Here is a 26,725-nt window from a genome sequence, read left to right on the forward strand (position 1 = left end):
AATCGTTTCAGTGTCATTAGAATATAAATCGTATTTCTCTAATGCTCGTTTGTTTATTGCTTCAGCGAATATCTTCAAGTTAGTGTGGTTGATCTGTACGTGACCTCTCTTCTATCCTAAATACCGCAAGAACAAAAACTACTGACAAAAATTTACCATGTTAGATGACTTTATTCCCACTTTTATAAACGTTTTACACTGAGTTTTTAAAACCTTTAATTAATAATTCAACTCCCCTTTTTCCATTTAAACACCTCACAGCTCGAGAAAGCATAGAAAATTTTTTTTCGGTGTTACTGGCAGCTTATATCACCCCTAAGATCATCAAAATTAATGTGGCCCCATCCTCCAGAGCTGAAGTCAACCAGTTTGACGCGCGCACTTTTACCAATGAAAGCTCTAACATCCCAGAACTTTCGAGTCATCGTCTCATGACATTTTCCAGTGGCTCGTTTCACCACCTAAAATATGACAGATATGGTGTGGATAAGGTGAAGGAAAAAGGAGGATAAAACGTCCTCGAATGAGTATCACCATTGGATTATATCACTTACTATTATTAATTTTGCGAGCAAAATGGACAACCATTAGGCTTTAAAACTGTGAAACGTCTCCACATCCAGTCTCTAACCATTCAAGAAAACTCTTAACTCAGTTGAATAAACGCATGGTAGAGCTGAAAGCTGTGCAGCTGAAATTAACTGAACGATAATTGTACATCTCGTGTTGATATTAATTCTTTCCCAGTTTTCGTAGATTCATTCTCCCATCCTTAAAGATTTTAGCAATCTCTGACCTTTTTAAAGATCCCTTAGAAGATCTTAGAATTTTCTGTAATTGTTATTCTTGGAAGGGCATTAAGGTGGCGTGGCCAGTAGAAAGCGTTCTAGTGACCGTCGCGTACATTCTTACCTTCCATCCAATGATCAACTCTGCTCGAATCGATTTGATATTACAGCCTCCTCCAATTAGGAATGAGATGTACTCGCCCTTTATTTTGAACGGTGGTGAGGTTAGAGTTCCCTGTGGCCCGTCTCCTTGTGTTTTTCCTCCAGAAGAAGACCTAGAAGGTCTGTTCTCGTATCCTCCAATCCACCAGTTCCCTTGCTGGTTGGCAGGTTGTCCCCGACTCCGAGCAGTAGGGTTGTCACCGTAGGTCGGCTGGTTATTGAACACTGTACCAGTTTTCGCCCAGGCCCCTATTCCGCGTTCAAAGTCGAACTTGCAGGCTTTGACTTGGATAGTGTAATAAAGATTTCAAGTCAAATTGATCTACTTAACAGTTCACTTACTGCTTCTCACAAATGTGTGTCTAACAACTAACAAGTAAAGGTTTGACTTGACTTGGTATCATATATTTCGACAATGTGTGTATTTTCGCTGATGATTTTGGAGTTTAAGGCTAAGGTGACACTTTTTAGTTTTTAGCTCTTTCGCTGGGATGTCCGCTTTTTTGACGACTTTAGTATCATCAGCACAGAGTTGTTATAACTCTAATTTAGCGTTTATTTGTGACCTATCAGAGCGAGTAAAATGTGGGGCAACTATAAAAGCCGGAAGAGCGGAATGACGGAAAATTACCCCAAATCCTAAAAGAAGGAATGGCGGAAACTCACCCCAAATCTTAAAAGACGGAATGGCAGAAATTCACCCCAAATCTTAAAAGACCGAGTGGCGGAAAATCAACCTAAATCCTAAATGGAGGAATGGCGGAAATTCATCCAAATTCTTAGAGGCGGAACGGTGGAAAATCACCTAAATCCTTAAAGACGAAGCGGCGGAAAATTACCCCAAATCCTTAGGGTCTTGCTATAATGAAATTTTCACTTCACCTGTACTGAAGTTATTCTTAGCCCTGAGCTCTGAGCGAAGACACCTACTATAAAAATCCACTGGTTACCGCATTGCGAACCATTAACTGTACTGAATAAGTTTCGCACTCGAATTCGAAATTGTTCTTAACCAAACTGCAGAAGGATCGACACTCCGGCAACTAAGTCACTACCACAGTAATTAAAATGCACTTGTACCTTTTGGTTTTTCCAGGGCACTCAGTCGCTGCTCCAAAGATTTCAGCTTTTGTTGTATGTTCTTTAAGCGTAGGTTCGAAGCATTGCACACGGAGCTACACTTAACAATGACTACTGGTGACCCCTTCACTGAGTCAAGAGTCACAAGTGCAGCAATGAAACAAAACCAGATTTGATAACCCATAACAAAGAAAGACGTTTCTTGTAGAGTTGTAACCTTACGAAGTGAATATTAGTTGATGCGATGACTCATCCCAAGTTAGTACTTTGATTCAAACGTGTTTTTTTTCTTGTCAGGCGTCACAACATATCTATTGCTGTGGTTGTGTGAATATTTAGCCTCCAAGTCAATCTGACACAGCAATTCGATGGCTTAAGCATGAAGTTGGCACTCGTCAAACCCGGAAAAAGTTGGATTTTCGAATTTGCCTGCAAGGAACCAAGAGGAACCTGTTATATAAAGGCAAAATTTGCCCTCCGAGTGTTTTAACCTAAATTGCCTAATCATACGTAAAAAATTAAAACACAGAAAAGATATTTGCATACTGCTTTTTTGTCACAATTTGTTAACAGCTCGTGGCAAATGGAAGCGGTTCAGGACTCCCGCCTAGAAGCACGCCTTGGTTATTACTAATTAGCGCTCCAGTACGAATAAGTCTCTCTTTTCGGCGAAATCCGTGAAAAAAAAAAAAAGACAGAGTGTTTAAATTTTGCGTTGAACTCACAACGCAAAAATGTTTTCGACCATTGTCTAGAAATTTCAACAAGCGGCGATATGAATAATAGAATCTTTTATTAGAAAGCTCCATCACAATACTGATTTACATCGAGGTCCTAAATACTAGATGTGTATTATATAAAAATACAATTAAAATATAGAAATTTGAGCTAAAATCGAAATATAAAAATGATTACAACATATACACTGCAAAAATTAATTTAAAAAAATTCTTAATTATAAAAAGCAGAAAAAAGACACTTCTCATTACAACTTCACGACGGTTTAAGTGTGTCTTTCTGAAATGGGGGTACCCGCTGGCATTTTTACTACGAGGGCTCAAAACTGCATTTCCGAGAGCCGTTCGCTCGCGTTCGGCCTTTATCCGATGAGAGTAAGGAGGCTGTTGATGGAAGAACTTACGACTTTTGGGCGGAGAAGCTATTATTCTTTTTCAAAAGGCTTTAACAAAGCGGGTTAATTGCGTGGCATCAAATTAGTATCCATTTGTTTATATTTAATTCGCGTTTACCAAAAATATCACCTTGTGTTTTTCTGCAACTAAACGTTTCACACTAAAATAACGATTTCACTTTCGATTAAGTGTTGAGAAGCATTTCAAAAGCTTTAAAATGAGCCCTTAAACGAAACTTTTGGTTGCGGTAAAGTGGAGAAACGGATTTCTGCGGCTGCTTAGCATATTTTCGCTCGCGACCACTAATGTCAACAGAAGAGCTTTTCCTATGTTCCGATTCGCAAACGCCAATCAGTTTACTTTTTGTGTATGAGGTTTCTTTAGCAACATTGGAAACTTCAGTAAGCTTTCCAATGTAAAAAAGAGAAAGGGAATTTTTTTTTAATGGGAACTAACGTTTTATTCAATGTCAACAAGTTGCCGCCGTTTCTTTGATAAACGGTTGGTATAACTTTTAAAACGTGCTGCGGCAAAAGTCAAATGGTTAAGATGTTAGTATTGTTCTTCAGTAGCGAAACATTAATATTTTTATTAGTTTACAGAGGAAAGACGTTTAAAAATTTGCAGTTTTCAACTTCAGAATACCCGTCCACATCATTTACATGTGTCGGGAGGCTTTGAAGAATGAAGCATAACACAATAGATGCTATTCTTATTAATTGACATGTAAATGAGTGGCCGGGTATTCTGAAGTTTAGTCCTGGTGGAGCAAACCAGACCTGGAGGACTCAATCGCGAACCCAAAACCTTCGATATTTTTTTTGCTACGCAATGGCTATGGCATCATCATCTTACACTTTTAGCATGATAAAAGTTCTAGTGTTCCACTTTTAATTATAAAGTTAACTTTAACGAAACAATAGTGTGTCAAAACATCAATCGAGCATGAAACTGAAAACAAAAGAGATATATCACACCTAACATCAAAGCGCTTGCGATCGTGCAAGCTAGCTACATTTTCGGAAATTGTTCGTGCCGCGAATAATGAATATTCAATTAGAAAAACAATAGATTGCATATATGAATACTTAATCGGCCCACAAAACGTGGGTACACACTTAAACAGTGCAGAAGTTGTCATGTTAAAATTGGAAAACTTACTGAGTTTCTTACAGTTCTCTCTAACTCATTTGAAACAGTGATACCGCGAACGATGTTTTCCCCAATTATATTTGATTTTGGGGAGCTTTATAGTATCGTTATTGCGCGTATTGTAGGAGTGCATATCACTCTTTCTTACAATGTCCAAAGAATGATTAATTTTGCCATTAATACACTTGTATGCATATATACATCGATGACATTTCCTACGTTCTTCAAGATTCAGCCATCTCAAGACTGTTAATGCATCAGTGGATGAGGAGCGGAAGTGATCTATCCAATATCAACTTAGCTGCTTTGTTTTGCAGAATTTGTAATTCCTTCCTTAGTGTGACATTGTCCTTGTCACCCCAGACTAAATCAGTATAATCAAAAATAGGTAGCACTAAGCTATTATACAAAAGTAACCGAGCATTATTAGGTAAATAATACTTAATCCTACGTAAAAGACCAAGGTTCTTATTAACCTTACATGAAATATACTCAACATGGTCGGGCCATGTAAAAGTTGAGGACAACATAACTCCCAAATATTTAAAACTAGTTACAGAATTTATGTCAGTGTCAAAAATAGATAATGAGAAAGAGGAAATACCAACAACTTTCCTATTACTACCTATAATCATGGATTTCGTCTCAGTAAGATTCAAAGTTAGCTTATTTCCATGTAGCCACTGGGCAACTTGCAAGAGATCATCATTCAGTGCCTCTTCCAACAGGTGTGGCTCCTTAGCAGAGTAGTACAGGACCGTGTCATCAGCATACAAAGTCACTTTGCAATTATTTATAGCCAGAGGAAGGTCATTAATATAAACCAAGAAGAGAAGCGGTCCTAGAATACTCCCCTGTGGCACCCCAAAGGTCATCGGGAGAGGGTCAGACATAGCATCACTACAGGAAGTCCGCTGTTTACGATGACTCAGGTAGGACTTGAACCACTGTAGCGTGCTGGGCGAGACACCGATAGCCGACAATTTATATAACAAGATCTTATGGTCAACGGTATCGAATGCCTTGGTCAAATCTAAGAACACTGCACCACACAGTTCCCCACTCTCTATATGCAACAGCACATCATCTGCAAAGACAGTTTGGAACGGAAGTCAAATTCGAGGTTGATTTTGTTAACGCTGTTTTGGCGACTTTCTTTGTAACGCGTGCATCTGTTGCTTCAAGTCAACTGTATGTATAAAAACACAAGACTGGAAACTTCAACCGGTTCCAAACACCAACCGTCCCCACTCGAAGGCCGATAAATTCCACAAAAGTCGACCAATCTCCTTCAAATTTCCACCCGCGAGAGTGCTTTACTAATACCTACCCGTTCCCGCGGCTAAAGTTTCCAAATTACGCTGCATCAATCCGAGAGCCGCTCGGTTTTACCATCTATTCTGGCTAAATCGCTTTGTAGGTACGCATAATCCTTTTTCCCTTACTACGGCATTCAAATATCGAAGCGCATCTGACCACAGGGCACCCACACATGAGGTGTGTCTGGTCGTTTGTTCCACAGGCAGCCCAAGCGTACTGTGTGTGACTTTGGGGTGTAAAGTGCATTAACGGTAATAACTAACATATTAAGATCGAATTTCAAGCGTACGTGTGGGCCGCTAAAAAAAGGACAAATTTAAAAAAAAGATAATAAAAGCGAGGAATAAAACATGCGAAGTCTCCTTAACTTTTTTCCCTAGCCGCTTTGTTGCCAACGGTCGTTTTAACGCTGCTTTGGCGACTTGCTTTGCAACGCGTGCGGTGTCAACGTCAACTGTAAAACGTCAACTGTAAAATAGGAAAAATTATGAAAAGAATTAAGAAAAAATTAAAAAGGAAAATAAAAGCGAGGAATATATCATATCAAGTCTCCTTTCCTTTTTTCCGTAGCTTCGTTGTCATTAATAGGGAGTTTAAGCAAATCGCTACGGCTGGCGCTGCTACGGCTACCGGAAGTAAAATTGTCCAGAAACGAGTCATTGCGCATGTCAGTGGTTCCCATCCAGCCGTAGCGGGAAATCCTTCTACGCGAGTGTGAAGGTTTCGGCGTAGTCTGTGGTACGTGAACTTATCTCGCTTCTTTCTTCGCTTTATACATTCTCCTGAGCAATTTTAACTATTGAAATACACTTAACATCTTTAAAAATAGCTTATCGGGAATATTTATCAAGCTTGCTGTCCCTTACCGAGTGAATCAGCCTTTATTTTTGCCGCCGGGTTTGTCGAAGGATCGAAGCAGTGTGCACATGGAGAACGCAGCGAACGCAAAGTGAAATGCGTTGGTAGAAAGTCTAACTTTTCCTTTTCAAACCTCAAAGACTACTTGAAATTCAAATAGCTGAAGCCAAGGAATGACGAGGGTTATGAGGGACCGTGTAGAAACTTTGCTTTGGTGTTTATAAGCTCCAAACTGGCAATTTTACAACACGTAAGCTCAAATATATTAATTCATTCATTCACTGTGCACAGGATCGCTTACAATTTTTTTTTCCAAACGTTGGAATCCCTCGTCCCTTTCAACGAAGTCATTTTGAGTTTTTAGACGTGCAATAAACTACCGCGAAGACAGTTAATTTATTGGTTTTACACTTCTCAGCCGTACTAGGTTTGTAGTTCGCGTTGCTTAAAGTTGAATTTTGGCGGGCTACGGCGACGTACTCTCCCCAAGCCTCGTCAACCACGATAGCCGTAGCAGCGCCAGCCGTAGTGATTTGCTTAAACTCCCTAATTAGTTAGATTAAGCACCGCGAAAACGGCGAACGCTGAACGTCGGCTAGCCGTTTGTCGTTTGCCATTCCGTCCGCGATGTTCGTCTGTTTAAGCTTCCCGACGACACGGCAGAACTAGGAACTAGTGTCGCCATTCACTGCGACTAGAAACTTGCAGGCTTTGACTTGGATAGTAATAAAGATTTCAAATCAAATTGATCTACTTAACAGTTCACTTACTGCTTCTCACAAATATGTGTCTAAAAATTATCAAGTGAAGCTTTGACTTGACTTTGCATCATATTTTTCGACGATGTGTGCATTTTAACTGATAATTTTGCATTTTAAGGCTCAGGAAGTTTTAACCTTGTTCGCTGGGACGTTCGATGTTTGATGACTTTAGTATCATAATTAGTCAATTTTGACCTGCCAGAGCGAGTAAAATCTAGGGCGGCTATAAAAGCCGGAAGAGCGGAATGACAGAAATTTCGAAAACTACCCCAAATCCTAAAAGAAGGAATGGCGGAAAATCACCCCAAGTCCTAAAAGAAGGAATAGCGGAAATTCACCTCAAATCCTAAAAGACGAAATGGCGGAAATTCATCCCAAATCCTGAAAGACGGAATTGCGGGAATTCACCCCAAATTCTAAAAGACGGAATGGCGGGAATTCACCCCAAATCCTAAAGACGGAATGGCGGAAATTCACCCCAAATTCTAAAATATGGATTGGTGGAAATTCATCCCAAATCCTGAAAGGCAGAACGGCGGAAAATCACCTAAATCCCAGAAGGCGGAGCGGCGGAAAATTACCCCAAATCCCTAGGGTCCTGCTATATTGAAATTTTCACTTTACCTGTACTAAAGTTAATACAAAACTCTTAGCCCTGAGCTCTGAAATAAGACAACTAGTGTAAAAAAGACTCTATTTCAAAATCCACTGGTTACCGCATTGCGAACCATAAACTGTACTGAACAAGTTTCGCACTCGAGTTCGAAATTATTGTTAATCAAACTGCAGAAGGATCGACACTCCGGCGACTAAGTCACTGCCACAGCAATTAAAATGCACTTGTACCTTTTGGTTTTTCTAGGGCACTCAGTCGCTGCTCCAAAGATTTCAGCTCCTGTTGTGTGTTCTTTGGGAATAGGTTCAAAGCATTGTACACGAAGCTACCCTTAACAATGACATCTGGTGGATCCAACTCAGAATGATTAGTCCCTATTGGTGACCCCTTCAGTGAGTCAAGAGTCACGAGCACAGCAATGAAACAAAACCAGATTCGATAACCCATAACAAAGATAGACTTTTCTTGAAGAGTTGTATCCCTTCGAAGTGAACATTAGTTGATGCGATGACTCATCCCAAGATAGTACTTTGATTCAAACGTGTTTTTTTCTTGTCAGCGAGGCGTTACATCATATCTATTGCCGTGGTTGTATGAATATTTAGCCTCCAAGTCAATCTGTGACACAGCAATTCGATAGCTTAAGCGTAAAGTTGGCACTCGTCAAACCCGGAAAACGTTGGATTTTCGCATTCACCTTCAAGGAACCAGGAGGATCCTGTTATATAGAGGCAAAATTTGCCCACCGAGTGTTTTAAACTGAACTGCCTAGTAGTTAATCATACGCAAAATATCAAAACAAAGAAAAGATATTTGCATACCGCTTTTTTGTTGCAATTTGTTAACAGCTCGTGACAAATGGAAGTGGTTCAGGGCTCCCGCCTGCGAGCACGCCCTGGTTATTATTAGCGCTCCAGCACGAATAGACCACGAGCACTCCCTCCTTCTCAGCGAAATCCGTGAATAAAAGACACAGAGAGAGAGTTTAAATTTTGCGTTGCGCTCACAACGCAAAAATGTTTTCGGCCATCGTTCAGAAATGTCAGCATCCGGCGAGACGTGTCAAGGTATTGTCAACACTCGAGATTGACTGATGGCTGACGAGTTGCAGAAATATTTATTGCGGGTTCGCTGACACCAGAGCAGACTGAGGCGCTAGAGCCCCTTAGCGCTATCAAGCTATCGCCGGACTACGAGCAGCCCCCGCTTTTCAGCGAAGTTCGTCTTGCGAGAGAGCAAATCCATGAAAAGAAAACGAAAAGATTCGTTTAACGAACTGTGCTGAACTCTAGGTTGCGAATACATCAATTTTTTTCCGCTGAAATGTTTTTGACTCGGTTGTAGGACTCGTACCATTTCTGTCCACGAGTAAAGTTTAGGCCTTGACCAGAACGCGGCGACGACAAAAATGACACATTGGATTCACCCAGGTAATTAACAATAAGTAGAAACGTACATAAATAAGGAATAAGAACCTTTTTTGTACGGCCGATTTGTTCAAAGCTTACAGAAAGAATGGTTTACGTTTTGGTTTGTTTTGACACGCGCGCCCGGGGGGTACTCCCGCGAATTTTGGAGAGGGGTGTGCCGCGAAGGCTCGTGAACCCTAACCCTAATTAAGGACTTAGAAAGCGAAAACTGATACCCTTTTTAAAGCCCAAAGCCGAAAAACTCGGACACCCTATTCAAGGAAAAAACAAAATTATTAATAGCATGAAAAGAAAAACTTTATTTCTTCTCTGTAACATTGGATGTATAGTATTAAGCATAGAATACTAGAATAAGCCAAGCATGTTTAATAATATGCAATCATAACCATGATACATCTTTCAGTCGGTCTGTTTATTACAGTGGACTACAGCCAGGATTATTCGTACTAGAGTGTCTTTACCTACTCCATTCGTATTGAACTTTGATCGTGGCTAAACATTATCCTTCTATCACTCGTAATTTCATTAAGCTCAGAGTTTTGTTGTGAGAGTTCTGTTAATTAAATGAACGACAGTCATATCATTAATTCATAATGTGGCTTGAAGAGGCGTTACGTGTATTTACCCGCTTAATGGCTATCAAACCTCTGTTGCAAAATCATTTGTTACAGTACTTAAACGGATACATCAAGTTTAAAAAAAAACCGTGCATTTAGGCGGGCGTTTTCACTCTCCAGTATTAGATAATACAATTAAGCTGCCCTATCTAAGGACCACACCATGGACACAGAAACGAAAGGGTAAAAAAAGATACCCTATTTAAGGACCGAGAACCTCAAAAACCATACCCTATTCCGCGGCACGTACCAATATGGCCCATATATGCTAGTAACTCCCCCCCCCCCGGAACGCGCGGAAGTAGATATGGCGGTCAGCCGCACTCGTCAAATTGTAACCAAAATAGGTATAAATCGAATCCATCGACACGGAAATAAAAAGTCAAATTGTAACTAGAAAAGGTATAATCTGTCAAATTATCCCCTGTCCGATCCTTTCCACCGTGTTTTAGGTCAATTTAACGGTAAATTCAGGGGTCTTAGTTTTCGTAATTTCGAAAACTAAGACCCCTCTTAGTTTTCCTATTTAAGAAAACTAAGACCCTCACCAAACCATTTTGTAAAATTTCTATAAAGCCGAATTAAGACCGTTCAAAGACCATAATCTGTAAAACAACCAAAAACCACTATCCTACTTGACAATCAGGTATGCGAACGACTCAAAATCCGAATTTCCGCGCCAAAACCTAGCGTGTGCGCATAAGTTATTCAGCTCTGTCACAGGTAACACAATCTCGATCGCAGAGAGCCAATTTTATGATTTAAAGGATAACCAACAAAATTAAAGACCAATAGGGGTAAGGCATATTTTCAGTGCACAATTATACGTAGGAAGCGTATGGCTTTCATACTCTTCATAACGCCACAATGTTGATAATATATGTCTGCTAATTATTAGAAGAAGCGGATCGTTTAGCACACGTATGATAGTAGTTTTTGGTTGTTTTATGGACCATAGTCTTTGAACGGTCGTAATTCAACTTTGTGGAAATTTTGCAGAGTGGTTTGCTAAGGGTCTTAGTTTTCGTAATTTCGAAAACTAAAGCCCCTAAATTTGACCTAAAATTCGGTGGAAAGGATCGGACAGAAGATAATTCGACAGATGAGACCTGTTTTGGTTACAATTTGACTTAATATTTCGTATATTTTGTTCAATCTTGGCTAAAGGTCCCGACCTTAAGCCAAAATTGAACAAACAGAGCGATTCTATTCGCGGGGAAGCTGTTTGATTAACACTTTATATTAATCAATTTTCATCCTTTTCACAACCTATTTACACTTCATTTTTGTACTTTGTTATTAGTTATTAACTTTATTGTTTATATGTAAATACTTAGCTTTTAAATTAATTTCATTGTTTCAGAAATCGTATATATGCGGAAACTAAGTACTCATGAACTCTAACTTGAACATGACCGTGGAGCGGTCGAAACGTCGTTCATATTTTTTATCGCTCGTTTTTATCACTAAATGTTTTAGTAAGAACTTATTACTTCGTACTTTCAAGAAAACTAGCTAAAAATGAAAACTAGCTAAAAATGAGTTACTCCAAGCTTACTTTCATAATGATAATAGAAATGATAAGATTTCTCCATTCTGATTGGCTTCGAGAAATGCAATCTCCAGATGATAAAATGCAGAAGAAAAGTTACAAAGTACAAAAAAGTGAAGAATTCATGGCAAATTTTTCAGCGAGATTTAAACACGGTTTGAATGAATTTTTGCTTTTCAATAATCATTTAAGTGCCCCTAACCCCTAAGCTCTTGTTAAAAGCCATCTCGTTTATTTTTAGACTTCAAATTGCACTCGCCCCACGTACCAGCTCATCCAAATTTTTCGCGCTTTTTGTGCAAACGTGTACTACCCTTTAAGCTGGCTCAAAAGCGGTGAAGTGCATTTCGAGTCGGTGAGCGATGTGACTGAGCGAGAGGTCCGCATGCTCTAACAAATCGCCGGCTCGATTTTCCCCTGCAGACTTCGCACATTTGAGGGTCCACAATAGGGGTTCTTAAATCCCGCTTTCCCGCCTTTTTTTCATCTCAATCCCGCCATCCCGCCCCTTTTTAGGACCGTATCCCGATCCCGCCCCATTTTTTTACGAGATTTTTGACATGTTTTGCTTGATCATTGAAAAAGGCGTTATGACTTACCTTCTATCAATTGTCAGTTTTGATGGCCCACGTTCTCAACATCACAATTAGTGACCATAACTTTATTTTCTGCTTTGCTTAATTGTTTTTTGGTCCTCGCCTTGGTACATGTTTACCTCGATACTTTAAGTCCAGTACTTTTGGAATTAGATAGATTGATGTTATCTGTCTCTCTGCATGAGATGTCGAATATAAGGAGGTGCCATGAAGCATTATACATTGTGTATACAGAACGATATACTGATGTATAATGATTTTGTTGAATAAGGACTGTATACGGTTCAGGATATTCTCTTTATTATCCATGTGTGTACTGAGAATTATACTTTCCTTACACAAAGTGTAAGGTAAGTATAATTCAAGTAACTTAACATACTTAGAAAAAAGCTCTTAGCTGGATATTCGACTGCTTTGCTGCTAGTTTCGATCTGGCGATGAAGCCAATTCTGCCAATTCTGTTTACATTGAGTTTAGGACATGGAAATTGTATATAAAACTAACACACTGGTCTCTTTTAAGAAAACATAAACCTGTTATTAAATCTAACAGCACGACCAAATGCAGACACCCTTCCAAGCAGGAAGTTTGCTTCACCATCCAAAGTGGCGACCCCTACAGATACTTCTCCTACTTGGTCTTTGGTTTCTTCGTCCGCACTGCTACTTGTATCATGTTCGTCAGGAAGGCCGACATCTCCTGTTAGGCCAACGCTTTCCCCTGGCATAATGTCTTTCTCGTACAAGAAATCGGGGAGCGTTCCAGCCCTAGCCATGGTCGTTTCTTGTCGGACGTTTCTTTAACGAACTGCAGCCCCAAAGGTATGTGCCCATTCCCGCATAAGCTGGGCGTCTTGGGCACTTACTACCCCAGGTGGAAGTTGTGGTGCTAATGAAATTTCAATGAGTGTCGCTGCGCGGTCTGGAATGGGATACCACGACTTTGGGTTGGTATAATAAAATGCCGCCCAGTTTGTTGTCTTCTTTACACTTTCCTTGACAGCGTTTCCGAAGTTCCTGACATATTCAAGGACAGTGCACAAAGGTGATTTCTGATGCACCACAGAGTGACAGTTCTCTACATCTAATGTCATGCAGCTCAGGAGGTTGGTCCAAGTACAACCCATTGGCGCTAACAGGTCATAAAGTCTCTGCAGGCCAGACTGCAACAATGAAACAAACTCTATTGTCCTCTCGGCCACATTTCCCTGTAGTCCATTAAAGTGACCTTGGCAAGCTTTGGATTTCACCGCGAATCAAGGCCTCGTTTCGGCGAAGATATTGCAATGTTTCTTTAAGCAGTGTAACGGCATCTTGTAGATTGCAAAGCCCGTACTTTGCATGCTTCTCGTGGACGTAGAAAGCCCTGCATATCTTTCCGACTGCATCTAGAAATGCAGCGGTTTCATGCAGAGTGGTGAATACCTTGATACAGTTGGTTCGGGCATCACATATATACAAGACATGGTAAAATTTCACACGAAGTCCAGCAGGTTGGTAGAATTCAGCATGCGAAGCCAAACCATCTCTGGTGCCCTCTGCACTGGTACCTGCAAACACCCTCACTCTTTCCTCCTTTCTGATCCCGTGCAGGATGCGATGCGATTGCGGATCTGAATAGACAAAACCATCTTTGTAAACCGCAATGGAGGGAGCCAAGGAACAGTAGTCTGGACCGGAAGAAATAATGCTTGCTTTTACATGCTACGTAGATCATATAAAGATCTACGAAGTGTAGTGCCTCAAACTGAGATTCCTCGCCGGAGGTATTTCAGAAATTGAAAGCAGTAGGAGAAAGCCCTCTTTCTTGGTATTCTGCCTCGATCTTCTTAACTTGCGTGGCGATTCGATTCTTTAATATTGCCACGGTTTCATTAGCAGATAGTCCAAGCTCACTGGATTTCTGAACTAGATCTTCTCGTGAACGCAGTTAACCTAAGTTAACACGCACGGCCCCTTGTTCTAGCTCATAGAAAATAATGGGGCCTCCTTTCCCAACCATGAATACAAAGTCATTGACGCGGTGGACTTCTTTAGCGAGAAAATCTTCTTTAAGATTTACAATTTTTTGGACGGCGTTCTGAAGTTGTGCCATAAAGACTCGATAAACCGGTGACTGTGTTAGGTGAGAGAAATAACAGGCTTCCGTAGGGACCAGTAGCGATGCTTGTGGGGTTGTGCGCTGTGAAACGGTCAGTCTCGGGAATGATGGTGTGGCTAAACTTCTAAGATAGCTAGTAAAATCTGGATTTGCTAGCTTCATGACAGAAGTTGGATCCTGTCGATCTTTGTTTTCAAATTCGTCAATTAGACTTAGTCTTAGACATCTTAACGAACGTGACCTCTAACCTCAGTGATTTGATACCTTTTTCCAAGTGACGAAAACGGCGAAAATAGTAAAAACCGGAAAAGACGAACAACACAAAAAAAGTGATAATGAGAAAAATTTGACAGGCTTCACTTCCTTTGACGCTCATAGCTTGACTACAAAGGCGGTATACACACTTAAGAACCATTTTCTTTTTCAGTCAACGCTAATGAATTTTTAGTCAAGACAAAACTAAATTCCCGTATCCCGCTATTTTTTTCCTTACGATTCCCGAATCCCATTCCCATAAAAAACGGGAAATCCCGCTCTCGCTGGTTGTTAAAATTCCCGCATCCCGCTTCTGTTTTCAGCTCATATCCCGAATATCAGCACGAAAAATAGCCAAATCCCGCATCCCGCCAGACCTATTGTGGACCCTCACATTTGGTCATGCTTCGAATTTATCAAGTTTCGATATTTACCTGGTTAGGTTTATTTCAAAAGAAGAACAGTGTTTTTAGCATGTGTTTGTAATAACGAAAAACTCCCTAGAAAATTTGCTCGTAACAAGACGCATTCTGTCGATAAAAGCTGTTAAGTACGGCTACTCCGTTCACTCAAGTTAACTATTAGCAAAGGTTATTAAGTACTCTGGATAGCATTGCCAGTCGTAAAAGACCACAAAGATTTCCGGGTTAGGAATCTGGTCGACCACGCTATCAATTGTGTCAGTTGGACCATTTTAGTTCTTTACGGAAGGTGTAAGAAGGTCCTTCCTTTTCGAGGTGTACTCACCCACCAAGACCCTGGCAAGCTACATGTACTGGTAATCCCTCTCAGGGTTCATCGAACATAAGGCTCTGGCTGATGAGGCATTTTTATAAAAGTAAGTACCTCTTATGTATCTTGTGTCTGAAAGGAATTAAATAAAAAAAATAGTATACGGTCGTAGTTACGTTTGGCAGATTGGTAAAGCCAGATAAACATAATATTTTTCGTGGTCGTAACAGAATAGTCTTCTTGAAGTATGATCATACGTTTTGGTAGTAATGTTGATTAACTGAAATCTTTTATTTCCTGATATTTTGCGCATAGTTGAAGCTAGAACTATTCCTCTGGACGAGTTTTAATGATATTGAATAGCCTCGAGATATTCTCGATCATTGAATATGCCTTCGTAGGCATTTGTACTTTTCATTTAGAGAAGATGCCATAAAAGAGAGCAAGGGGGCGGGACGAAAATCAATTTTTTTCTTACCATTTCTGTAGCTGGTCTACATCTGCAGTCATAATTTTAGGTCTTTATATTTTAATAGTTTTTCCTATTTAGTAATGCTTAAATTTTTTCTTTCCTCATATATTGTAATCAGTTCTCAATCGTGAACATTAATATTAATTCTTTTAAAATTTATAAATAATTAGATATATGGTTTAAAATTGTAAATAATTGCTATCGTTATTATTAAACGAAGTGGGCCAATTTTTATCATATTTTTTGTAAATACTGTTAGAGATTATAGTGAATTTCTGAAATAACTACGTCTGTCAGAACCTTGCTCATTTATTCCTAGGTTATCTTGGAAACTGCTAGCTTGAAAGAGCCTTTGTTCATTACATCCCGTTGCCTCATCCATTTGCTGTTTTTGAACCAGATACTTTTTGTACATCGAGAGCTGGATTTTGTACTCGCTCTATCTTAACAATTTGATTATCGTATGTCTGCTGGAATCGATTCTGGACATCTTCGGATTCCTTCTGTTGTAACTTTTGATCCAGCTGAAGAAGATGAACAGAAATTTACCACGTCGATCTCTTGGATTGGGAATCGAGTTACTATTACGTTGAGACGTTATGCGTGACACGCATGCTCTTGAAAATTATTATATAACGGCTCGCACGTGCTTCGTTTTGCGACTCGGATCTTTTGACATGGTGTCAGGAGTGGGATATAGATAGTTTTCACAAGCCTAGCGCTTTGAGTCTCGACGGAAACACATTAGAAAATTGGCGGAGATTTAAGCAGCAGTTTGATATCTACTTAACTGCTTCGAGAAAAGGAAAGAAGGACAATGCGGTCAAGATTGCTATATTGCTAAAATTTGGAGGAGAAGACGCCATTAAGGTCTTCAACACATTTCAATTTGTCCAAGGCGTCAAGAAAAAGCTGGACAACGTCCTTGAGCACTTGAGCAGTACTGTAACCCCAGGAAGAACGTAGTGTTCGAGAGGTATCAGTTTTGGCAGATAACACAGAAAGATTTCGAAACTGTGGGTCAGTTTGTCACACGTTTGAAAAACAAATTGAAATCTTTCCAGTATCCGTCGCCAGTTAATGACATGCTGCGAGACAAGATCGTGTTTAGTATACGAGATATACAAGTGAAGGAACGATTACTGAGAGACGAGAAGCTTACACCGAAAAGAGTGATTTCTATGGCAAGATCGTCCGAGGCTTCGAAAGAACAGATTAAAGATATGGGTCCTACGGGGCAAAACAAAGGAAATCCGACTGTGAATGAAATTCGAGCAGGCGGCGGTGACAGATTGAAGAAGAACCCTTCGCGTCGCCCAAGACCATGTTCGGGCTTACGAAAAGGAAAGTGCACGTTTTGTGGTTCTTCTCACTCGTGGGGCTCTTTCCCTGCTTTCTGAAAAACGTGTGACTACTGCCAGAAGAAGGATCATTTTCGAAGGTTTGCCGGAAGCGACTGCGGGATTTTGGGGGGAAAACAGTACACGCAGTCGTTGAATCGGAGGGGCAGTGTGGAAAGTCCTTCTAAAGATGAGTGGCACGTCTCGCTCAAGATCGTTGATACAAATGTGAATTTCAAAATAGATTCGGAGGCTGATTGTAATGTCATCTCCAAGTCGTTGTTTGATCAGCTTCCAGTGGATCCCAGACAGTCCTGCCAATGCAAAGCCAAACTGAAAGTGTATGATGGACGTCGAATCACACCTTGCGGGAAGGTCAGCCTAACTTGCGAGTATAAAGGAAAATTCACAGTGATAAACTTCATACTTGTTAAGCAAGATCTACCATCCATTCTTGGATTGAAGTCCTGTCTTGATTTAGGCCTGATAAAGAGAATTTACCGCCTTGAAGAAGAGAACCTGGAATTCGGGTATGCAGACGCATTTGAGGGCTTGTGTGAGATTAAAGGCGTCCAGCACAAGATTCAAATTGATCCCAAGCCACCCCTGTTGTGCACCCTCCCCGTCGGGTTCCTGTGGCTCTTCAGCTCTTCTTCAAGTCCACACTACCCGAAGTATAATAGTCTTGTGGAAAGAAACGTACAGACCGTTAATCAGCTGGGGAAAGCATGATGAGTAAAAACAGGATGCATTCCTCGCTTTATTAGAGTTCCGTAATTCTCTTATCAGTGAAATGGATGAATCCCCAGCAGAACTTCTTATGAGTAGGAAGCTTAGAACAAGACTGCCAACTTCCAACAACCTCCTTGAACCACAGCATAGGTCTACTTCTCAGATTCGTCATAATCTGCTGACCCATTAACAACGTCAGAAAGTATTCTATGACTGTGGCACTCGGCCACTTTCCAAACTACACGAATGAAGAATGAAGCAGTGCTGTGCGAAAGTGCTGTGCGAATGAAGCAGGGACGGGAATGGACACCCGCAGTGGTCATCCGACAGCACCAGACTCCTCGTTCGTACATTGTAGCGACCCTTGATGGATCTCAGAGGCGTCGAAACCGCTTCTATCTCTTCTCGGGGAGGAACGAAACCGCCTCGGAGAGACTCTTCTCGGGGAGGAACGAAAAAGACCGGACCCGAGTGAGTGGCGGAAATCGAGCCTAATTTACTTCCGGTTTTTTTTTTCTTCAACAGCTTGTGAGAAATGGAGGTTATTAGCGCTCCAGTTGGAAGACTACGAGCAGTCCTTCCTTTTCGAAAAAATCCGTGAAAAAAAAAAAGATTTTAAAAGAAGGGAATGACACAATTGAAATTTTGCCTTCCGCTCACAATGCAAAAATGTTATTATTGAGTGGCCATCGTCCGGAAATCTGTCAACAAACGGCAATGTTGATTATGGTTAATGAGTTTCAGAAATATTTATTAGGGGCTTGCTGAAAGCAGGGCAGACTGAGGCGCTAGAAGCACTTATCGCTAGGCTATCGCAAGGCTATCGCTAGATTGCGAGCAGCCCCTACTTTTAAGCGTAGTTCGTCGTGCGAGAGAGAAAATCAGTAATATAGGGAAAAAAAGGATGATTCGGATTGACGAGCTGCGTGTAACTCTAATAATAATAATAATAATAATAATAATAACTTTTATTTGTGTAGCGCTCATGCAAACACATCAATTTTTTTTCGCTGAAATTTTTTGACTCGCTCGTCGGATTGGTACCATTTCTTTGTCCACGAGTAAAGTTAAGGCCTTGACTAAGACTAGCCGGCGAAATGCCTGCAAGCGGTCTAGCGCTCGCAGATCTCTCACCGACTCGCTTTGCTCAAGTAAATAACACTTTTCGTAGAGAATTTATGAGTGTATCAAACGCTAGGGGAACAGTCAATATCAATCGCCTCGGGGGGGGGGGGAGGGTAGATACGGAGGAGTTTTTGGAGGGACAAAATGGTTTTCAGGGGGACAGAAAGGGGATCAGTCAGTCGCCAACTTAGTGTCAAAGGGGAAAGGGTATTCACGTCATAAAAATCCATAACACAAGGCTATTATATTACTGTTTTACTTTCGAAGGCGAAAGACCTAAATAGTACCCATTTTGGAAAGGTTCAGCGTCGTGGGGTTCTCCATTTCGAAAATGAGCCATTTTCAATTTCGTAATTTCTCGCCGCTCGGCGGCCCGGAAAGCTGATGCCTAAGTAAAAATGATTTAATTGTGTCACGTTTTGTTCTCTGAGCATTAGAAACATTGCAAAATGTGTTCAGATGAATGCTCGCAAGCTCACAGTCGATAACCAACCACTTTTCAGGCGAAACAAGACAACAAATGATTGCGTTACTTCACGGCCGCCATGTTGGTGCCGATTTAGCAGTTCAAACTCATTGAATTGTCTCTTTGTCCATTCGCATGATGAAATCGTGACGAAAAAGCAAGAGCAAGACATTCGACTTTTTTATTTTCATATCAGACAGGGTAACATAACAGAGTATAGCAGAGTCCAGTCAATCAACTACTTGGACACTTCGTTTAATATAGTAATACTAAAGAAGAAGAAGGAAAAAAAAAAAAAAAACAAGCAGATAGACAAACAGAAACAAAAAAGGCGAAAAAGGACACTTTTACTTTGATTTCTTGAACTTCATCGATTTATTAGATTGAGGATTGATATTTCGAGTATTTTTAGGTTTACCAGTGTGTTTTATTAAGTCTCGCCTTTTCGCCCCTTCGTGCCATTTTGGTAGATCTATAGCTTTGAAAATTTCTTTTTAGTGTGTGCTTGAACTTGGCTCAGTTCTTACCGTGCTAGACATTTTAATCGCTTGTTATGGTTGAGGATAACTAGTTTGCTAGGTGGTAATGTTTGGGTTGGTAAAACTGACCTTCAGTTTTACCCACACTGAATATCCTGTTTTGGAAATTCCCACGGTCAGCTAACCCAAACATGTCTGTGATTTTTGCATTAAATGAGAGGGCACTCCTCGCTGAAGTTAGAAGAGAAATAGTTGTGGTAGTAGAAGGTAGTGGCAACAATAGAAGACGAGAGAATCAAAGAAGAAAAGTATACAGTCTTGGTACCTTTTTTTATTAATTTGTCCAAGCGAGTGGTAAAAGCCCACAACATTTTTATCCTGAGCGCCAAACGAAAGATGTGAAACAAAATCACTCAGCCTCGTTTTCAACTCGCAATTCCACGCTAAACACCTCGCTTCTTTAACCAATCAGAATGTATGATTTTATTTAATTATGCGATTCTATGAAATACTCAGACTGCTTTTTTCCCGATCGAAAACTTAAGCAAAATGATCAGTGTCATCGTTAGAGCCCGTGCAAATTATGTTGCCCTTCATATCGTCAAAGTTGATGTGACCCCAACCTCCAGAGCTGAAATCCACCAGACGCACTTGCGCAAGATGATGGAAAAGATCTCCCACAAACCAGGATTTTCGTGTCATTGTCTCATGGCAATTACCAGTTGCATTCCTGACAACCTAAAAGAGATAATATATATTTGGCTTGATTCTCCCAGTTAAGGAAAAATTTAAGTAGGAAAACATAGCTTTTTAAACTTTGTAAAAATATTTGCAAGAATCAGTACTGGTAGTATACGAAGGCACTATGATACGCAACCAATCAGAGCAGAGCATTATGTTCCACTTGGTACAAGTGAACCAATCATATGGCTGGCCAGATTGGCATCCAAGATGGCAGCGTCATTTGACAAAATCTTGACTGGCGGACTAGCCATGTGAATAAAGGGGACAAGTTTCTAAGGAAACTGTGGTGCTACGTCGGTGGGAGGGTATAACAAGGTAATTTTGGTTTTATCAAATAAGTTGAAATTGTAAATTAGCCACTGCAAATGGTTCAGCGAATGACGAAGGGCTAACGCTCAAAACGTCACCTTTTTGACCATTTACGGTGACCAATTTACACTTTCAACTTTTTTGATATAATCAAATGACTAGCCATATAATTGATTCATTTGTACCACGTGGTACATAATCCTCCTCTCTAATTGGCTAACTCCTACCCTATGGTATCTGGCTACCTTACTTAGGCTTACTAGCCTATTGCTTATCAATTCCTGTGAGGCAAACTCCACTTTAACAAATTCTTACTCTTTCATCGACTATCAACTCAGCACGAACAGTGTCTATATCGCAGCCTCCACCAATCAGGAATGAAATATAATCTCCTTGTATGTCGAAGGGTGGGGACGTGAGGGTTCCCTGTGGTTCATCCAACTGGACTCGGCCTGCTGTCGCCCACTTCGATGGTCGGTCCTCGTATCCTCCAATCCACCAGTCTCCATGGTGATTGGCAGGTTGTCCTCGGTTTCGAACTGTTGGGTTATCACCGTAGGTCGGTTGGTTGTCAAATACTGTGCCAGTCCTAACCCAGCCATCCAGTCCATCTTCAAAGTCGAACTTACAGAAGGATTTGCCAAAGATATCTGGGTAGTGAACCAAAGGAAAATATTACCCACTGCTATTAAGCTGCTTTTTGTGTTACATTGAACTTAAGCCACTAACGCTTTTAAAAGAGACTGATTTTGTAAAAGTAATAAAAGTCGGCACGTGAGAAATTCTTAACCTATGCATATGTAAGTTTGTAATTGGCCTCTTGTCTGAACGACATGTTAACAAAAATTTGGTAGCCATAGTTGGTGTACAGCATGGATCTACCCTGCATATCTTTGCTACATATCTCCTGTGCCGAAAGTCGTTTCGCCTCGACCTAAAAAAGGCATGGACAAGGCTTTATTGAAAGCAGAACTATGTATAATCTCCTACAGCACTTCAAACAAATTCTAGTGTAACCCTTCACGTTGCATAGAAGAGTGCCTGACCACACAATGGACCCAATGAGAAGTTCAAATCAAACCTAACAGAAGTATAATTACCATTGTTTTCAGGGGCTGAACAGGTTATATCGCCTCTCAGATCATCAAAATTGATGTGACCCCATCCGCCAGAGCTAAAGTCCACCAGTTTGACTTGCGCAGTTCGGCCGATGAAATCTCCAACTTCCCAGAAATTGCGAGTCATTGTCTCGTGGCATTTTCCGGTTGATTTTCTGACAACCTGAAACAGGAGAGTTACAGCCGTTTATATCACTAACAGACGCCCTTCAACGAGGTTCCTTATATTACTCTAAACCTGAGTTATGCGGGAAGTCAAGCGATCGTTTCCGTCACAAAAACCTTATTGCATATGACCATTTTAGAGAAGCTTCCTTAAAGAGTGATTGAGTGATTGGATTTATTGTTGAACTACAATCATGATCAGAACTCGCTCTGCATACCTTATGATCAATAATCAGTTCGGCACGAACGGAGTTGATGTCACAACCTCCACCAATCAAAAATGAGACGTATTTTCCCCCGATAATAAACGATGGAGTCGTAAGAGTCCCTTGTGGTCCGTCTCCCTGTGTGCGTCCTGCAGGAGCCCATTTTGAAGGCCGTCCCTCACATCCTCCAATCCACCATTCCCCTTGTTGATTGGCAGGCTGTCCTCTCCTACGAGCTGTCGGGTTGTCACCGTATGTCGGCTGGTTGTCAAACGCTAAACCAGTCCTATGCCAGCCGTCAATACCTTCTTCAAAGTCGAACACGCAGCTTTCTACTTTGGAGATACCAGTGTTAATGGTATGAGTCATAAGGCCTCGCTCATTGAATCCTGTAAAAAAACCATATCATTATAAACCTGATGTATGAAAGGTCGGGCGGGTTGACGTAAGCCGGTTCGGAAAAAAACCGTTCGGCACGCACCAGTGCGGCTCGGTTGCAAAACAGAAAAACAGAAATGAGAGAAAAAGCTGCGTTTTTCGATGAATCATGAGTTTCTCGCTCTGACTGAGAGAAATAAAGGAAATAATTGTTTTGTTTTGTTTCGTTTTGTTTTGCTTTTTTTTTTTTTTTTTTTTTTTTTTTTTTTAAGTTTTGGTAGTTGTCCAACATGTCGTTCCTCTGTTTGTGAACTCGCCTTATTTAGGTTCACACATAGACAAAATTTCAATGTTCATACGACTACTTATGTGGCTTTCGGTCATGGCGCACAGACCAAGTACAGCCAGGCAAATATCTTCCCCTGAGGCCCTCTCTTTAAGTCATTAATCAACGATAGCTGACCCATGAAGGCTGATCCAAACTGATTATTTCTCCTGCAAGAAACGTTTTCTTGAATCTTGTCTCAGGTTGACCCCATAATATCTATTTTAGAATTTTGGACGTCGTTAGCAAAATAAATACCAGTATTTTCCACGTTTGAGCAGGCTATGTCGCCTTTCAGATCGTCAAAGTTGATGTGACCCCATCCACCAGAATTGAAGTCAACCAATTTGAGTTGAGCACGTTGACCAATAAAATGTCCAACATACCAAAATTGACGAGTCATCGTTTCATGGCATTTCCCTGTTGTTTTCCGGACAACCTAGAGAGAGCGAGTGAAGGTGTAGCAAGACAGGTGCTGGAGAGAAGGAATAACCTCACGGGTCTGCACCCTGGACAAAAATTATAAATGACTTTCTGTTTGTTAACCATTTTCAAAAGTTCATTCGGTAAACAAACGTAAAGATACTTAGAGAGGAAAAATCCGCTCACTTGATCTCCGTTGGAACATCTTCAACTCGTGATGTAGCCATTCTACAATATGAGGATTCATAATGCTCACCTTGTGATTGACGATCAACTCAGCATAAACCGTGTTTATATCACAGCCTCCTCCAATTAAGAATGAAATGTAATTTCCCTGTATGTCGAAGGGTGGAGAAGTAAGAGTTCCTTGTGGTGTGTCTTTCTGAACTTGTCCCACTGTTGCCCACCTCGATGGTCGGTCCTCGTATCCTCCAATCCACCAGTTCCCTTGCTGATTGGCTGGCTGTCCTCTTCCACGAGCTGTGGGATTGTCACCGTATGTTGGCTGGTTATTGAACGCTGAGCCAGTCCTTTGCCAGCCATCGATACCATTTTCGAAATCAAACTTGCAGCTCGCTGTGGAGAAGTTTTAGAAAATATTCAAGAAATGGTATGAATTTTCAACTCCTTTCAAGGCTTGAGTACAGAGATTTTTTTTTCGCAGGATACTGGAATAATTCAAATTGGAAGACAAAGCTGTTTCATCGAAAAGAGTTTTCTCAGATATTCTTTCAAGATGACCCTTTTAAAAAAGCACAGTGTGGGGCTAACAGTTAAAGTTAATTTAATGAATTAGATACATACCAAAATTTTTCACTTTTAAGCAGGTTATGTCACCTTTCAGATCGTCAAAGTTGATGTGACCCCATCCACCAGAACTGAAGTCAACCAATTTGAGTTGGGCATGTTGACCGATGAAATCCTCAACAAACCAGAATTGACGAGTCATTGTCTCATGGCATTTGCCGGTCTCTTTACGGACAACCTAAAAATTGAATGAAGATCCATCTCGTAAATAGGGTGAGGTAAAAAATTCTCGTGGTTCACTCGTGATGAAAAATATGCATATCTTTTATATCCTACAATAAAGCGAAAAAAATTACCTGTGGAGCAGTATGACCGGAAGGAATATCTGACTCGGCAAGGATAAAATGTGAATCCTTTGCTACTACAGCCAATATTGCGCTGTTTCTCCGCCTTATTAGGTAAGTGTCCGAAAATCACGTACAGTCAAGAATGGATAAGCAGGCGCAAGAATGAGACAACCACGCGCACTTCCAAAAGAGATTTGACAGAAAATCGTCGGCAATGAATCAACTTCTAAGTGCTGCATGGCTTAATTTAATTGTTTGCGAGCGACAAAGTGAATAACCATCTGGGAAACCAGAACTCTTGGTCGTACTGTAGATAGATTTTGAAGACGTCTACCTTTTTTGGACTCAAGATTAGTACAGGCGTTTCTCATTTCAACACGAGCGTTCGCTATCTCCCTTCTTTTAAATTCTCTTAATTCTTTCGTAGCTATTTTGATAAAAGGGAGGCTAAAGACTTGGCTAAGTGGCACGGTAAATCGTTTTTCAGCTGTTTATCTTTTAATACTCCGTGTTATTGTACTTTCTTATATTGGAGTAACCAGGCTCAAGGGCTCTTTTTCTCAAATATTTTTCTGATTCTCGCGTTCTCTTTTGCAGTATTTACATTCATGATTCTTACCTTATTATTGACTATCAATTCAGCACGAACAGAGTTTATATCACAGCCTCCACCGATAAGAAATGAAATGTTATTGCCTGTGATTTCAAAGGGAGGCGAAGTGATGGTTCCCTGTGGACTGTCTCCTTGCATTAGTCCCGCCTGTGACGCATTCGATGGTCTGTTCTCAGCTCCTCCAATCCACCAGTCCCCTTTCTGTTTGGCAGGTTGTCCCCGATTCCGGGCTGTAGGGTTGTCACCGTAGGTCGGCTGGTTATTGAAGGCTGTACCAGTCTTTTCCCAGTCATCGAGCCCATTTTCAAAGTCGAATTTGCAAGCCTCTGTAAAAATATGGAATAAACTTGAAACTGTTCCAAATGATATTATATAGTCGTCTAAAACATTGGATAGCATTGAAGGTGCGCTCTGATTGGCAACTAGAACCCCGAGTATGCTTTGTTCTGAAATTTTCAACTACGATTAGTACATTCTAATGTTTTGATTAGTTCGCATAACTGCGGTTATTAGCTCATACTCCGTGTCACCTTGTATTGAGCTGCATTGCGCTAACTTTTGAGGAGCTGAAAAAAGACTCCAAATATCCAACGCACGCTCATGAAATAGACATTCTCACAGGCTATGAGCAGGTTTTTGAATCCCAAACAGTACAGAAAGTTGAAATTAAATGTGGATCAACAACAAACATTGAATTGATTTATATCACACATGTCCAATGCACCTAATCTGCCTTGATTCGAGTACGGTGGTTGACGAATTGACTCATCACCCGAGGTCGAATCATGCAGTTACGCCGCCCAGTTAGCCCAATGGATAGTGCGCTGGATTGTTGTCTGGGAGAGGTCGAGGGTTCGAGCCCCCCGGCCGGACCAACACTCAAGGTCTTAAAATGATTGAGAAGAATTTGCTACCTCTCTATAACATCAAGAAATGGTTAGATATTCTAGTCTTCTCGGATGGGAACGAATAAATGGAGGTCCCGTCTCCTGCAGGGTTGGGGTAGGAGACGTTAATTTCCCACACACGAGATTACTAGTACTGTGTGATGGATGTCCTCCCCTGGGGTGGGATGGTGGGATGTATAGGCCCCCATTTAAACCAGCTTCAAGCTGAACTGGGTTGGCCTGTCTAAATATCGTAAATACATACAAACATACATACATTCCTGTTGCTGCGCCATTTAATAAGTGCCCCCCTCGATTAACGGCGCCCTTGTTCCAATAAGCATTAAATGACCTATACGTAAGGGGCCAGTGGGAAAATATGGACTGGACTTAAGTTTTTTGTTAAATTGTATTAATAATAAATGGAGTTCATATTTTACTAATGATTTTTAAATTTTTAAAAAAATAAAAATTAATCTAAAATTTACCCGAACGCTCCTCTGCGATAGCGCGTGGCTCGCGCGATATAAATTTTGTTCTGCGTGCTAGTGAGTGAAATATGCTTTGTTTCCAAGCTTGAAAAGTGATGACAGATTCAAAACACGGAATAACGACTTACAGTACCTTGTATGCGAAAAAAAAAAATAAATTGGAGAAAACGCCCGACTGTAGTACATTTTACAGAACAATTCGATGT

General features: G+C 40.7%; 2 protein-coding genes across 4 annotated transcripts in view; both read right to left on the reverse strand.

The window, feature by feature from the left end:
• Positions 1-151: 151 nt before the first annotated feature.
• On the reverse strand, positions 152-8,905 carry LOC111331624 (uncharacterized). Of its 3 annotated transcripts, XM_088752426.1 has the most exons (4): positions 8,692-8,905; positions 8,101-8,567; positions 913-1,235; positions 152-461 (listed from the first exon to the last, which is right to left on the reverse strand). In XM_088752426.1, exons 2-4 carry the CDS (start codon positions 8,315-8,317, stop codon positions 294-296), a joined length of 708 nt encoding a protein of 235 aa, XP_088608552.1. In that variant the 5' UTR covers positions 8,318-8,567; positions 8,692-8,905; the 3' UTR covers positions 152-293. The 3 variants fall into 3 exon arrangements, with proteins under 3 accessions (XP_088608552.1, XP_022792512.1, XP_022792511.1); XM_022936777.2 differs by lacking the exons at positions 8,101-8,567; positions 8,692-8,905 and adding an exon at positions 2,031-2,359 and having other exon boundaries at positions 913-1,229; XM_022936776.2 differs by lacking the exons at positions 8,101-8,567; positions 8,692-8,905 and adding an exon at positions 2,031-2,347.
• A 10,541-nt stretch (positions 8,906-19,446) lies between these two features.
• Positions 19,447-26,725, reverse strand: part of LOC111331617 (uncharacterized) — an 8,576-nt gene continuing 1,297 nt past the window's right edge. Inside the window, exons 2-9 of the mRNA XM_022936767.2 lie at positions 25,148-25,467; positions 24,239-24,419; positions 23,691-24,010; positions 23,270-23,450; positions 22,321-22,697; positions 21,920-22,100; positions 21,135-21,469; positions 19,447-20,504 (exon numbers count right to left, since the gene is read on the reverse strand). Of these exons, the coding sequence (XP_022792502.2) occupies positions 20,307-20,504; positions 21,135-21,469; positions 21,920-22,100; positions 22,321-22,697; positions 23,270-23,450; positions 23,691-24,010; positions 24,239-24,419; positions 25,148-25,467 (2,093 nt within the window). The 3' untranslated portion in view covers positions 19,447-20,306. The remainder of the gene's footprint in view (positions 20,505-21,134; positions 21,470-21,919; positions 22,101-22,320; positions 22,698-23,269; positions 23,451-23,690; positions 24,011-24,238; positions 24,420-25,147; positions 25,468-26,725) is intronic.

This window comes from Stylophora pistillata, chromosome 3 (assembly GCF_964205215.1).
Source record: "Stylophora pistillata chromosome 3, jaStyPist1.2, whole genome shotgun sequence".
Taxonomy (NCBI): Eukaryota; Metazoa; Cnidaria; class Anthozoa; order Scleractinia; family Pocilloporidae; genus Stylophora; species Stylophora pistillata.